Genomic DNA, 13,135 nt, shown 5'->3' on the forward strand with positions numbered 1-13,135 from the left:
CTATCTGGACAAAAAAGAAAAGATCATATGAAACCCGAGGTGAGACTTCTTCTTCTCAATGGTTGGGAAAATAAGACACAAAAAGTTGGCCCAAAAGAAAGCCCAACAATAAGTATGCACCTAAGGATAAGTGGTAAAAAATGCAGACATGAGGTTTAGGAGGAAGCTAAATTAACCATTTGGTTCTGGATTAAGTAGGTTGTGTGTATCTAGTTGAATCATCTGCAACAACTTTTTAACATTCTTGCTAGGACGTAGGGAGTATTTCTTATGAGCTAGGTAACGTACCCGTCGTCATCCTCTTATTCTTGTAATGGTTCATTAGGACATTTTGTACAGATCGACCTAGCAATTACTTTAGCAAGATGGAATGTGAACTACTCAATACACATTTAATTTTATGTTCCTTATGAACAACAAGGAATTGAAGGAAAATAAGATTCTCAATAAGCCAATTCTCTCTCTCTATGTCTCTCACTCTCTCGATCTAATTTACTATGAAAAATAGAGGACCTAGTAGATTTCATTCACGTTGTTAATAAATGTCTCAAATAAAAGTTACCCATTTTGATGTGTAGAGTTATTTGATACTTGTGCTGGCAATAGATAGCAAATGTTCGATAAAATAGTTCAAATGTGTGCTATCTCAACCCCACACCATCATTATAAAAAAAATCAACAGAGAAATACAGTCAATCAAAAAAGTTTAATCAAATTTCTATGACAGCACAAACTTGATTCCAATAAAAAACATACTGATAGAAACAATGTTTTTAAGTTGTACCTGAACTTAATTATTCTAGCCCTGTGCAGAAAGCATCTTGCATTCACCCAGGGTTTTCAAAATTTATTTAACAACATAGTTTGATATAATAATTATAAAAATCTAAATTTGGTCTACTCTAATAGTCTTAATATCATCGGCAATAGCTCTTGCATCCATTGAAATATCAGCAATCCCTCTTTTTGAAAATCCAGCACAATATAGCCCATTCTCTCCTTTCCAATTTATCAATGTGCCATCTTCAAGGAATATTGAGCTATAATCCTGCATACAAAAGAAAACAAATTGTACATTATTTGAGACAATGATGGTAAAATTAATAGTAAGCCAAATTAGTAACCACGAAAACTTATCAAGAAAAACTTATCCGCACACGATATTTCCAGGCAATTGGAAAATTTCAAAACTCAAATTTAGTATTAAAAAAAAAGAACATAGTGATAATTTTCGAAATGTACCTTTAGCCATTTGGCAACAATATTCTTGTATCCAGTAGCAAAAATGATTGCATCAAATTGATGTTCATCTCCATTGTCAAACACTACTGTATGTTCCTTTATTTCTAATATTCCAGGAAGTACCTAATAATCAATTGACCAAAAGTTATTTCACAAAAAAAACCAAGTGTTATTTCTTTTTATATAATAGATTATTAATGCATATTACATGAACTATTTAAACAAATATACTATATTAGCCAAAATTACTAAATGCTACCAATTTCGTAACTATAACAGTTCAACGGTTGCCCATGATAATGAACATGTATTTTTATTCTTCTTCATTAAATACTACTACTAGGTTCTTGGTAGTAATCAAATTTGGACTCGTGATGTGCGCCTAACCATACATCACATGTGTACTTTTACTATCAGACCAAAACACTCGAAAAAACTGAAGCGATCTGTTCTTCACATAATATTTCTCAAAATAGAATGAAACAAAATAAAGATAGTATCATACCTTAATCTGTCCAAGTTTAATCTTGTCAAAGGCACCAACATCTATTACTAGGGATCTACCTTTTTATATTATAACAGAAAGTGGGCCTTCTTTGGGTTGTGGTATTCCTAAATCTGCTAAATTTCCAAATTTAAATTTTGTGTACTTTGGAATTACAGTATCAACCAAAGATATTGGTAAATATTTTATCAACAACATTGCAGTATACACCATCTCCCATGTTAGAACATGAATTTGCAAAAACATTAGGATAAGATATATTAAAGCTTTTAGAATTAACAACCATATTTATCAAATATATAATTGATTGTGCATGTGAAAAACCTACATAATCTAACTATAGAAAAGTAATAGTACTTTGGGAGAACATCATGAACTATAATGTAGATATTTGCAGGTGTAAGTTTCATAATTTGACGATAGATTAAAAAAGAAGTACAAAATCAGATCAATTTAACGTAATTGTATATAACTTGCAGTATTCAAAATTGGTAACTGAAATTACCAAGGGTTCTAAAAAAATAAATATATGTGAGTAATGCACGAAATATTATATTAAAAGAGAAACCTAAGTTTCATATACAGTTAGTGCAAATAATTTTTGGACTATCATTTATCAGTTATCTAACTGATATCTATAGACAAGTTTCTTCAAAATTATGAGATTCAAATTATTAAAAAGAAAAATATGTTATCTGTTCAACATGTGAAATAACGATGTATAAAATTGTTAATAAGAGAAACTTAGCAAAAATCAAGATTCTACTTATAAGAAAAAGAGACACTAGTTCTTTTTCTTCAAATTCTGTTCCTCAAAGCAAAAAAATATATGAGTTTTTTATACTTACACTAAACAACTTGTTACCTCTCCAAATCCTACTTTTCTTTTTTTCAAGATATAAGATACCTGATGAGACCTGAATTTAAATTTTTTAATTTTGTGCGATTTAGAAATGAAATAATGAGATATTTCTATGTTTTTAGGATATTCAAATATCTATTCCAAATTTTTGTATTTACAATAATCCAACACCATATTCCTTAATCACTTTCTAGTAAACCAATATTCCCTTTTTAAAGAACAACTGATTTCATTAAATCAACTTTGAATTCAGAATCGAGGTTGTTTTTGCAATTTTGTATAGTGCTTGGAGAGTATGTTTGTGAAATTTAACACAATTGACAAATCGGTGGAAATTATTGGAGGTGAAGCTAATTCAAAAATAATTTTTTAGATTAGAAATACCACAAAGGTATATATGACTGGATGGATGGTCAATAAAGTAGAATGAAAATCATGAGAAATCATGTTCATATTCCGTCTCTTTAACATAAGGGTATGACCTGGTGTTGATGGTCAAGAAACCCATACCCAATATCATTTTGAATTGAGTTACAACATTACAAATGCTAGTAAAAAGTAATAGGTACCATGCCAAATAGTTGATGTACAAATAAACTGATCGAACACCACCATTTAATAATTTTTATAACAGACACAAACCTACTTACATGTAAACAAATAACGATAAAAGTAAAGATAAGGCATAAAGAGATAGAGAGATTTATTGGACTTATGACAACAATTGATGTGTGACTTTCATAATTTGAAAGATCAAAAGCTATTTCCATCCCAGAATTTCCTGATCCAACGACCAATACCTTTTTATCCTTATATTTTTCACCAGATCTATAATCACTTGAACGGATTATTTCGCCTTTGAAATTTTCTATCCCTATCATTTTTGTAATATAACCTTCGTTATTTTCTCCGGTAGCCAAAATCAACAAATCACTAGCATACATTTCAATTTCTCTGCTAGTCAAATTTCTTGATTTGACATTCCATTTCTTTTCCCCACTATTGTAAAAGGCTGATTCAACTCAAGTTTGAAATTTTGGCTTGATGTTGAAATGCTCAACATACTCATCTAAGTATTGAATAAATTCTTTTTTCGGCATATACTTAGGTGATGAAGTTGTATGTGGCATAAACGGCAATGAACAAAAGTCCTTTGAAAGATGCAAATGACGTCTATCATAAATCTTTTTCTTCCACAAATAAGCACAACAATCTTGTTTTTCTAAAACAACTTTGTTTATGCCAAGTTTGTTTAAAGAGGTTGATACAACTATACCGGATGGTCCAACTCCAACCACAATAATGTCAATTTCTTCCTTTGTGAAATTAGCCATTGCAAAAAAATTCAGAAAATTAAAGAGAAGTTTTTTTTTTGAGATTGTTGAAAAGAAAAGTGCAACAAGATTTCAAGAAAGGATATTTAGACAATGAGGTATGTATATATGGTCTTCAAACAGGATAATATGATATGTATTATTTTTTTGCTTTTTTAAAGTGTAATAGAAAACAACAGTTACAAGTAAATGTAAAATTTTTATCATTAAAACAAAATTTGAGTTTTTTCTCAATTCTTTTGTAGATGTGAAAACATTTAATTGAAAGTTATCTTTAGCTTAAGCTAAACATGTCATATTCATTTTTCTATAAATGAACTTTGCAGTTTCAAAAAGAGACAAATTACAAAAATTTAATTGAATTTGACAGAAGTTTATTGACTGGCTAAAGTAAAAGTATATATTTTTTTGTCTTTTTATCTGTGTCTTAGATTTACACATAAACACTCAACTAATTAAATTATATTTAATAATTTAAATTAGCAAATTATTTTATTTGTTAAAAAAATTAGAATTAAGAAGAAAGTTGATTTTATGATATATTAAATAGAAAAAAAGCTTAAATATGACCTCAAATTTTGAGAAAAGGCTCAGCTATGCCATTAATTTGAGCTATTTCTCAAATGGAAATGACATATGTCACTCCCCGAGGCTACCCCCTTGACGTAAGCACATGACCTAAGATCACGAGTGGCCCCAAGCTAACCCTGAGCTGGTATATTATAATATACTAAGATAAACTGAAATAAGAGATACTGTGCGGAAGCCTTAAGTCATGAGATAAACTAAAATGATGGGGAAATACCCAATCTAAGTCTGAATATAAAAACTATGAATTTAATAACAACTGGAAGATCAAACTCTAGACCAAAAGTGAATCTAACTATGTTTGAATAAAAGCCGCTAACTGACAAGAGATGCTGGGAATGCCCCCAGCTAACTCTAGCAAAACTGAAACTGAAAGACTGAAAGTAAAATAAAACATGTTTATTGCCTCGGAGAATGATGACTCACCACTGAGGTTGAGGATTTCACTGATTGGTCTCAAAATGCTGCAAGGGTTGTTGGGGAAGCAGAAGTGTAATACATATACAAGTGTATCTAGTGTACTAGCGAATACATTTCTGCTTTTTTGGATGACCTTGTTGAAATACCCACATTAAAATTCAGTTGTTTGGACGTGCTACCTCCTTTCAAGATGGTTCTGAGTCAAGTAACATTATAGAAAATGGAAATACAACCACTCTTCCTTATAGAGATATTAAGAAGCCATATCAAAGTAAAGAAAGCTAAAAAGGAATTTAGTCAGCTATACCTTCTGAACCTATCACGACAAAAAGAAAATGCTATATCGAAGGTTGGGAAGGATTAACTTCAGTGAGCTGTGGACAGTGAAAAGGAAAATGGTCTACTGAAGGATGGGAAGGAGTACGTTCAGCGAGTTGGGAAAACCCTAAGGAGGATGGTGGAACACCCGACTCTACTTGGTCAAAAGGAAAATGGTCTACTAAAGGTTGGGGAAAAACATCTTTAGCGAATTGGGGACAGTCAAATTGGGACAATGTACAACCATACTCAATCAGGACAAAAAGGAAAAGATCAGATGAAAAACTTCTTCTTCTCAGTGGTTGGGAAAATTAGACACAAAATGTTGGCCCAAAAGAAAGCACAACAATAAGCATGCACCTAAGGCTAAGTTGTCAAAATACAGACATTAGGTTTGGGAAGAAGCTAAATTAACCATTTGGTTCTGGATTATGTAGGTTGTGTGTATCTGGTTGAATCATCTGCAACAACTTTTACATTCTTGCTAGGACGTAGGGAGTATTTCTTATGAGCTCGGTAACTTACCCATCATCATCCTCTTATTCTTGTAATGGTTCGTTAGGACATTTTGTACAGATCGATCTAGAAATGACCTTAGCAAGATGAAATGTTAACTGATCAATGTACATTTAATTTTATGTACCTTATGAACATCAACGAATTGAAGGAAAAACAAATTCTCTAGAATCCAATTCTCTCTCTATCTCTCTCTCTATGTCTCTCTCTCTCTCCAGATCTACTTTATTATGAAAAATAAAAACATAATAGATTTCATTCAGGTTGTTAATAAATGTCTCAAATAAGAGTTACCCAATTTGATGTGTATAGTTATTCGATACCTGTGCTGGCAAGATATAGCAAATGTTCGATATAATAGTCGAAATGTGTGCGATCTAAACCCCACACCATTATTATAAAAAAAAATCAACAAAGAAAGCCAATCAGTGAGAAAAGTTTAATCAAACTTCTATGACACTATAAACTTGATTCCAATAAAAAACATACTAAAAAAAACAATGTTTTTAAGTTCTAGATTAACTTAACAAGTCAAGCCCGCTGTAGAAAGCATCCTACATTCACACAGGGTTTAGAAACTTTATTTAAAAACATAGTCTAATATAATAATAATAAAAATCTAAATTTTGTCTCCTCTAACCGTCTTAATATCATCGGCAATAGCTCTAGCATCCATTGAAATACCAACAATCCCTCTTTTTGAAAATCCAGCACAATATAGCCCATTCTCTCCTTTCCATTTTATCAATGTGCCATTTTCAAGGAATATTCAGCTATAATCCTGCATACAAAAGTAAAAAAATGTATATTATTTGAGACAATGATGATAAAATTAATAGTAAGTTAAATTAGTAACCAGGAAAACTTATCGAGAAATATTATCCACACACGATATTTACAGGTAAGTAGAAAATTTCAAGACTCAAATTTAGAATTAAAAAAAAAGAACATAGTGATAATTTGCAAACGTATCTTTAGCCATTTGGTAGCAATATTCTTGTAACCAGTAGCAAAAAATATTGCATCAAATTGATGTTCATGTCCATTGTCAAACACTACTGTATGTTCCTTTATTTATGATATTCCAGGAAATACCTAATAATCAATTAACCAAAAGTTATTTCACAAAAAAAAACCAAGCGTTATTTTCTTTTTTATAATAGATTATTAATGCTAATTAAATGAACTATTTACACAAATATATTCTATTAGCCGAAATTACTAAATTCTACCGATTTCGTAACTATAACAGTTCAACTATTGCCCATGATAATGAACATGTATTTTTATTCTTCTTCATTAAACACTACTACTAGGTTCTTGGTAGTAATCAAACTTGAACTACTGATGTGCTCCTAACCATACATCACTCGTTGTACCTTTACTATCAGACCAAAACCCTCGAAAAAACTAAAGCGATCTATTTTTCACATAATATTTCTCAACATAGAATGAAATAAAATATAGATAGTATCATACCTTAATATGTCCAAGTTTAATCTTGTCAATTGCACCAACATCAATTACTAGGGATCTACCTTTTGATATTTCAACAAAAATGGGACTTCATCTGGTTGTGGTATTCCTAATTCTGCTAAATTTCAAAATTTAAATTTTGTGTACTTTGTAATTACAATATCAACGAAAGATATTGGTAAATATTTTAGCAACAACATTGCAGTATACACCATCTCCCTTGTTAGAACATGAATTTGCAAAAACATTAGGATAAAATATATTAAAACTTTTAGTATTAACAACCATATTTATCAAAAGTATAATTGATTGTGCATGTGAACAACTTGCAGAATCTAACTATAGAAAAGTTATAGCACTTTGGGAGAACATCATGAACTATAATGGACATATTTACGGGTGTAAGTTTCATATTTTGACTTATATATTAAAAATAAAGTACAAAATCAGATCAATTATAACGTAATTGTATATAACTTAGAGTATGTAAAAACATAGATCAAAGTTGGTAACTGGAATTAGCAAGGGTTCTAAAAAAAGAAATATCTAGGAGTAATGCACGAAAGATTATATTAAAAGAGAAATACAAGTTTCATAAATAGTTAGTGCAAATAATTTTTTGTACTATCATTTATCAAGTCATCTAACTGATATCTATATAAATGTTTCTTCAAAATTATGAGATTCAAATTATTAAAAAGTAAAATATGTTATTTGTGCAACATGTGAAAAGACGATGTATAAAATTGTTAATAAGACAAACTTAGCAAAAATTAAGATTCTAGTTATAAGAAAAAGAAACCCTAGTTCTTTTCTTTCCGAATTCAGTTCCTCAAAGTAAAAAATATATGATTTTTTTATACTTATACTAAACAACTTGTCTCCTCTCCAAAGCCTACTCTTCTTTTTCTCATGATATAAGATATGTGACGAGACCTGAATTTGATTTTTTTTAAATTTGTGCGATTTAGAAATAGACTAATGAGATCTTTCTATGTTTTCAGGATATTTAAATATCTATCCGAAAATTTGTATTTGGAATAATCCAACACCATATTCCTTAATCACTTTCTAGTAAACTAGTATCCCCTTTTTAAAGAAGAACTCATTTCATTAAATCAACTTTCAATTCAGAATCGAGGTTGTTTTTTGCAATTTTGTATAGTGCTTGGAGAGTATGTTTATGAAATATAACATAAGTGATGAATCGGTGGAAATTATTGGAGGTGAAGCTAATTAAAAAATATTTTTTTAGATAAGAAACGCCACAAGAGAATATATGACTGGATGGATCGTCAATAAAGTAGAATTAAAATCATGAGAAATCATGTTCATATACCGGCCCTTTCACATAAGGGTATGACCAGATGTTGATGGTCAAGAAACCCATACCCAATATCTTGATGAATCGAGTTACAACATTACAAATGCTAGTAAAAGGTAGCTGGTACCATGTAAAATAGTTGATGTACCACTAAACTGATCGAACACTACCATTTAATAATTTTTTATAACAGACACAAACCTACTCACATGCAAACAAATAACGATAAAAGTAAAGATAAGGCATAAAGAGATAGAGAGACTTACTGGACTTCTAAAAACAATTGATGTGTGTCTTTCATAATTTGGAAGCTCAAAAGTTATTTCCATCCCAGAATTTCCTGATCCAACGACCAATACCTTTTTATCCTTATATTTTTCACCAGATCTATAATCACTTGAATGGATTATTTCGCCATTGAAATTTTCCATTCCTATCATTTTTGGAATATAACCTTCGTTATTTTCTCTGGTAGCCAAAATCAAGAAATCACTAGCATACATTTCAAATTCTCCACTAGTCAAATTTTTTGATTTGACATTCCATTTCTTTTCCCCACTGTTGTAAAAGGCCGATTCAAGACAAGTTTGAAATTTTGGCTTGATGTTGAAATGCTCAACATACTCATCTAAGTATTGAATAATTTTTTTTTTCGGCATATACTTAGGTGATGATGTTTCATGTGGCATAAACGGCAATGTACAAAATCCTTTTATAGATGCAAATAAAGTCTATCATAAGTCTTTTCCTTCCACAAATAAGCACACCAATCTTTTTTTTCTAAAACAACATTGTTTATGCCCAGTTTGTTTAAACAGGCTGATACAGCTATACCGGATGGTCCAGCTCCAACCACAATAATGTGAATTTCTTCCTTTGTGAAATTAGCCATTGCAACATTTTCAGAAAATTAAACAAACATTTTTTTTGAGAATGTTGAAAAGAAAATTGCAATAAGATTTCAAGAAAGGAAATTTAGACGATGAGGTATGTATATATGTTCTTCAAACATGATAAGATTATATTTATTATTATTTTTCCTTTTTGAAAGTGTAATAGAAAACAACAGTTACAAGTAAATGAATTTTTTTTATTATTGAAACAAAATATGAGTTTTTTTCTCAATTCTTTGGTAGATTTGAAAATATTTAATTGAAAGTTTTCTTTAGCTTAAGCTAAAACGTGTCATATTCATTTTTCTATAAATAAACTTTGTTGTTTCAAAAAGAGACAAATTACAAAAAATTAATTGAATTTGACTGATGTTTAGACATCGGCTAAATTCAAAGTATATATTTTTTTGTCTTTTTACCTGTGTCTTAGATTTTCAGATAAAATGTCAACTAATTAAATTATATTAATTAATTTATATTAGCAAATTATTTTCTTTGTTAAAAATGTTAGAATTAAGAAGAAAGATGATTTTTTGATATATAAATAGGAAAAAAAGCTTAAATATGCCTTCGAAATTTGAGAAAAGGCTCATCAATTTGAGCTATTTCTCAAACGGAAATGACATATGTCAAGCCTAGAGGCTATCCCCTTGACGTAAACACAGGACCTAGGATCATGAGTGACCCCAAGCTAACCCTGAGCTGGCATATCATAGCATATTAAGATAAACTGAAATAAGAAATATTGTGCGGAAGCCTTAAGTCATGAGATAAACTAGAATGATGGGGAAATACCCGATCTAAGTCTGAATATAAAAGGCTATGAGTTTAATAACAACTGGAATATCAAACTCAAAAGAAAAACTGAATCTAACTATGTCTGAATAAAAGCCTCTAACTGACATGCCCCAGCTAACTCTAGCAATACTGAAACTGAAAGACTGAAAGTAAAAGAAAACATGTTTATCGTCCTCGGAGAATGATGACTCACTACTGATAATGCTAAATACAGATCGAGAACCGATATACACGTGATCTGAATATTGTGGGCCTGAACCTACATCATGAGAAGATGTAGCGTAGGGTATGCGTCAGTACTTAAAAGGTACTGAGCCTGCATGATAGGATAAAAGTGAAAAATATATACATACCTGAATAAAGCATATTGATTAATGATATAAGATGAACATGAAGAATATACTGAACATACTAGACAGGAACTAAACTGAATGCAATGACCAGGTTTATAACAAACTGAAACTGAATACTGAAATATAACTGGTAACCTGGTCAATGCACTAGAATCTGACCGTGGGAGCTACTATTAATCGATATAAAACCAAATGAGCTAAATGTGGAGTTTGGTGTATACGCCCCATCGAGAGGACCTAATATACCTTGCCAGGGGTATAAAGGCTTGACTGGCATGATCACTAAATATAATGCCCACAGAGGGGACTTAACCTACGGGGGCATGTAGTTCTGGGACTATGAGGGTGACTGACCCTAGTGCAACAATAAGTACTCATAGTGAAACATTTGAAAACTGATGCATGTATATCTGTATAAACTAACCTAGGAAGTGTAATTCATGAACGAAACAAAGCTACACAACTAGGGATCTGAATTTCATGCTAAAATTAAGCAACATGGTTACAAAAATGTAATATTCTGATTAGGATTACTCTAACAGCTATATCACAGCAATTATCTGAAGTTCTAGAAACCCTAAGTCTAAACATTATAAAGGGAATCAAGAATCTGAGTTAATTCTAGGGACCTAATGGGTGAAAGAAACCCACTAGTGAAATCCCACATACCTGTTGACAAAATCTACGGAGAAATCTTTCGATTTTGGACAGAAACTTGAAAGAAACCTGCTGATTGTTCTAAGGAAAACTGGCGCCTCTTTCTTTTTCTTTTGTTCTAGTGAAATGTGCATAATATGCTATCATCAGTATCCTCTAAGGAGGCTATTGTAAGCATAATAAAATATCCAATTTGTTGCAGTATTCTTACAACACCAAGTTTGTATTGTTTCAACTTATAAAACACCACTATGGCTCTGAATTTCATGCTAAAATTAAGCAACATGGTCACGAAAATGTAATATTCTGATTAGGATTACTTTAACAGCTATATCACAACAATTATCTGAAGTTCTAGAAACCCTAAGTCTAAACATTATAAAGGTAATCAAGAATCTGAGTTAATTCTAGGGACCTAATGGGTGAAAGAAACCCACTAGTGAAATCCCACATACCTGGTGACAAAATGTACGGAGAAATCTTTCGACTTTAGACAGAAACTTGAAAGAAACCTGCTGATTGTTCTAAGGAAAACTGGCGTCTCTTTCTTCTTCTTTTGTTCTAGTGAAATGTGCATAATATGCTATCATCAGTATCCTCTAAGGAGGCTATTGTAAGCATAATAAAATATCCAATTTGTTGCAGTATTCTTACAACACCAAGTTTGTATTGATTCAACTTATAAAACACCCAAAGTAAGAGAAATTTACTTTTTGTACTTTTACAGACTTGCAGTACCTTCTTTGTATTATTTAATGAAATTTATTTTTCCTTATCGAAATAAAAAAGGAGAAAGAAAAAGATGGTTTGGTTCACCTTTTGTAAAGTACCCTCTTGTACAAGAGGATAGTGGTGTTACTCTTATAAACTTCGTGTTGCTGTATTTAACCCTTTTTGTCCATAAAAACAAAAGACCATGCATTTTAGGAAGGACATAGCTTATTAACTTCATCTCAATTTCTCCCCTTGATGAGTCCGAGATTTGGACTCATTTAGGGCATTGTTTATATAGATTTATTGTCCTCAAAGGCTCATTTTAGGCCAATAACTGATGTAAAATCCTTGATTTTCAGGTTTATGGATTGAGGAACAAAGCAAGGACACTAACAAGTAAAAAGGAATAAAACAGGCTGAAAGGATGAAGAAAGACATCTTGATGAACGCCAAGTTCACTTGGCGAATTGCCGAATGGCTATTTGACCGCCTAAAGTTCTAGTGTGCCAAGCCCTGAAGGAAAAAACCAATTTGGCGATGGAAAGGAGCAGTTGGTGGATCACCGAGTTATTCTGCAAAGCCAAGATAGATTGCCCAAAGTTATAGACCTGGATGATGCTGAATGCCAAGGCAGAAGGGAGATGCAAGTGACCAAAGAGCGGCTCGCCGAGTGGTTCGGAGAGCTCGACTTACTTCGCCTAGTGACTCTTTGCAGCACATTTTTGGTGACTATAATTTCATTTTTGAACATTTAGTTTAGTATCTGAGATCATATATTCTTAGTCTATTATTGAGTTTGGAACGGGTGAGACAGTTTTCTCTAGTTTTTCCTAAGCTTTGAAGAATTGAAGTTTTTCACTTTTGAGAAATTGGAAGTGGGTCTTTGAGATTCTTCAAATTGGAGCATTGTAAGGACGAAATCACTCTTACCCAGTTGATGGATAATCAATTTAGTAATAGTTTTTATCTTTTTAGGATGTCTAGCTAAAACCCAATTCTTGGGGTGTGATTATATGATTATGGGCTGATTTAGTTTATGTGTATTGATAATTGTTAGTTTAAATGTTGTTTAGAAGTGATTTCAATCAGCAATTGTGGTTTACTTTAAAGAATTGTAGTTGCAAATGCAGTTCTA

At 31.4% G+C, this 13,135-nt stretch overlaps 1 protein-coding gene across 1 annotated transcript in view; it reads right to left on the reverse strand.

Annotated features, from left to right (window-relative positions):
- Window positions 1-886: 886 nt before the first annotated feature.
- Window positions 887-13,135, reverse strand: part of LOC107059875 (indole-3-pyruvate monooxygenase YUCCA6-like) — an 18,910-nt gene continuing 6,661 nt past the window's right edge. The window contains exons 5-6 of the mRNA XM_015306952.1: window positions 1,243-1,365; window positions 887-1,048 (exon numbers count right to left, since the gene is read on the reverse strand). Of these exons, the coding sequence (XP_015162438.1) occupies window positions 887-1,048; window positions 1,243-1,365 (285 nt within the window). The remainder of the gene's footprint in view (window positions 1,049-1,242; window positions 1,366-13,135) is intronic.

This window comes from Solanum tuberosum, unplaced genomic scaffold (assembly GCF_000226075.1).
Source record: "Solanum tuberosum cultivar DM 1-3 516 R44 unplaced genomic scaffold, SolTub_3.0 scf00043, whole genome shotgun sequence".
Classification (NCBI taxonomy): Eukaryota; Viridiplantae; Streptophyta; class Magnoliopsida; order Solanales; family Solanaceae; genus Solanum; species Solanum tuberosum.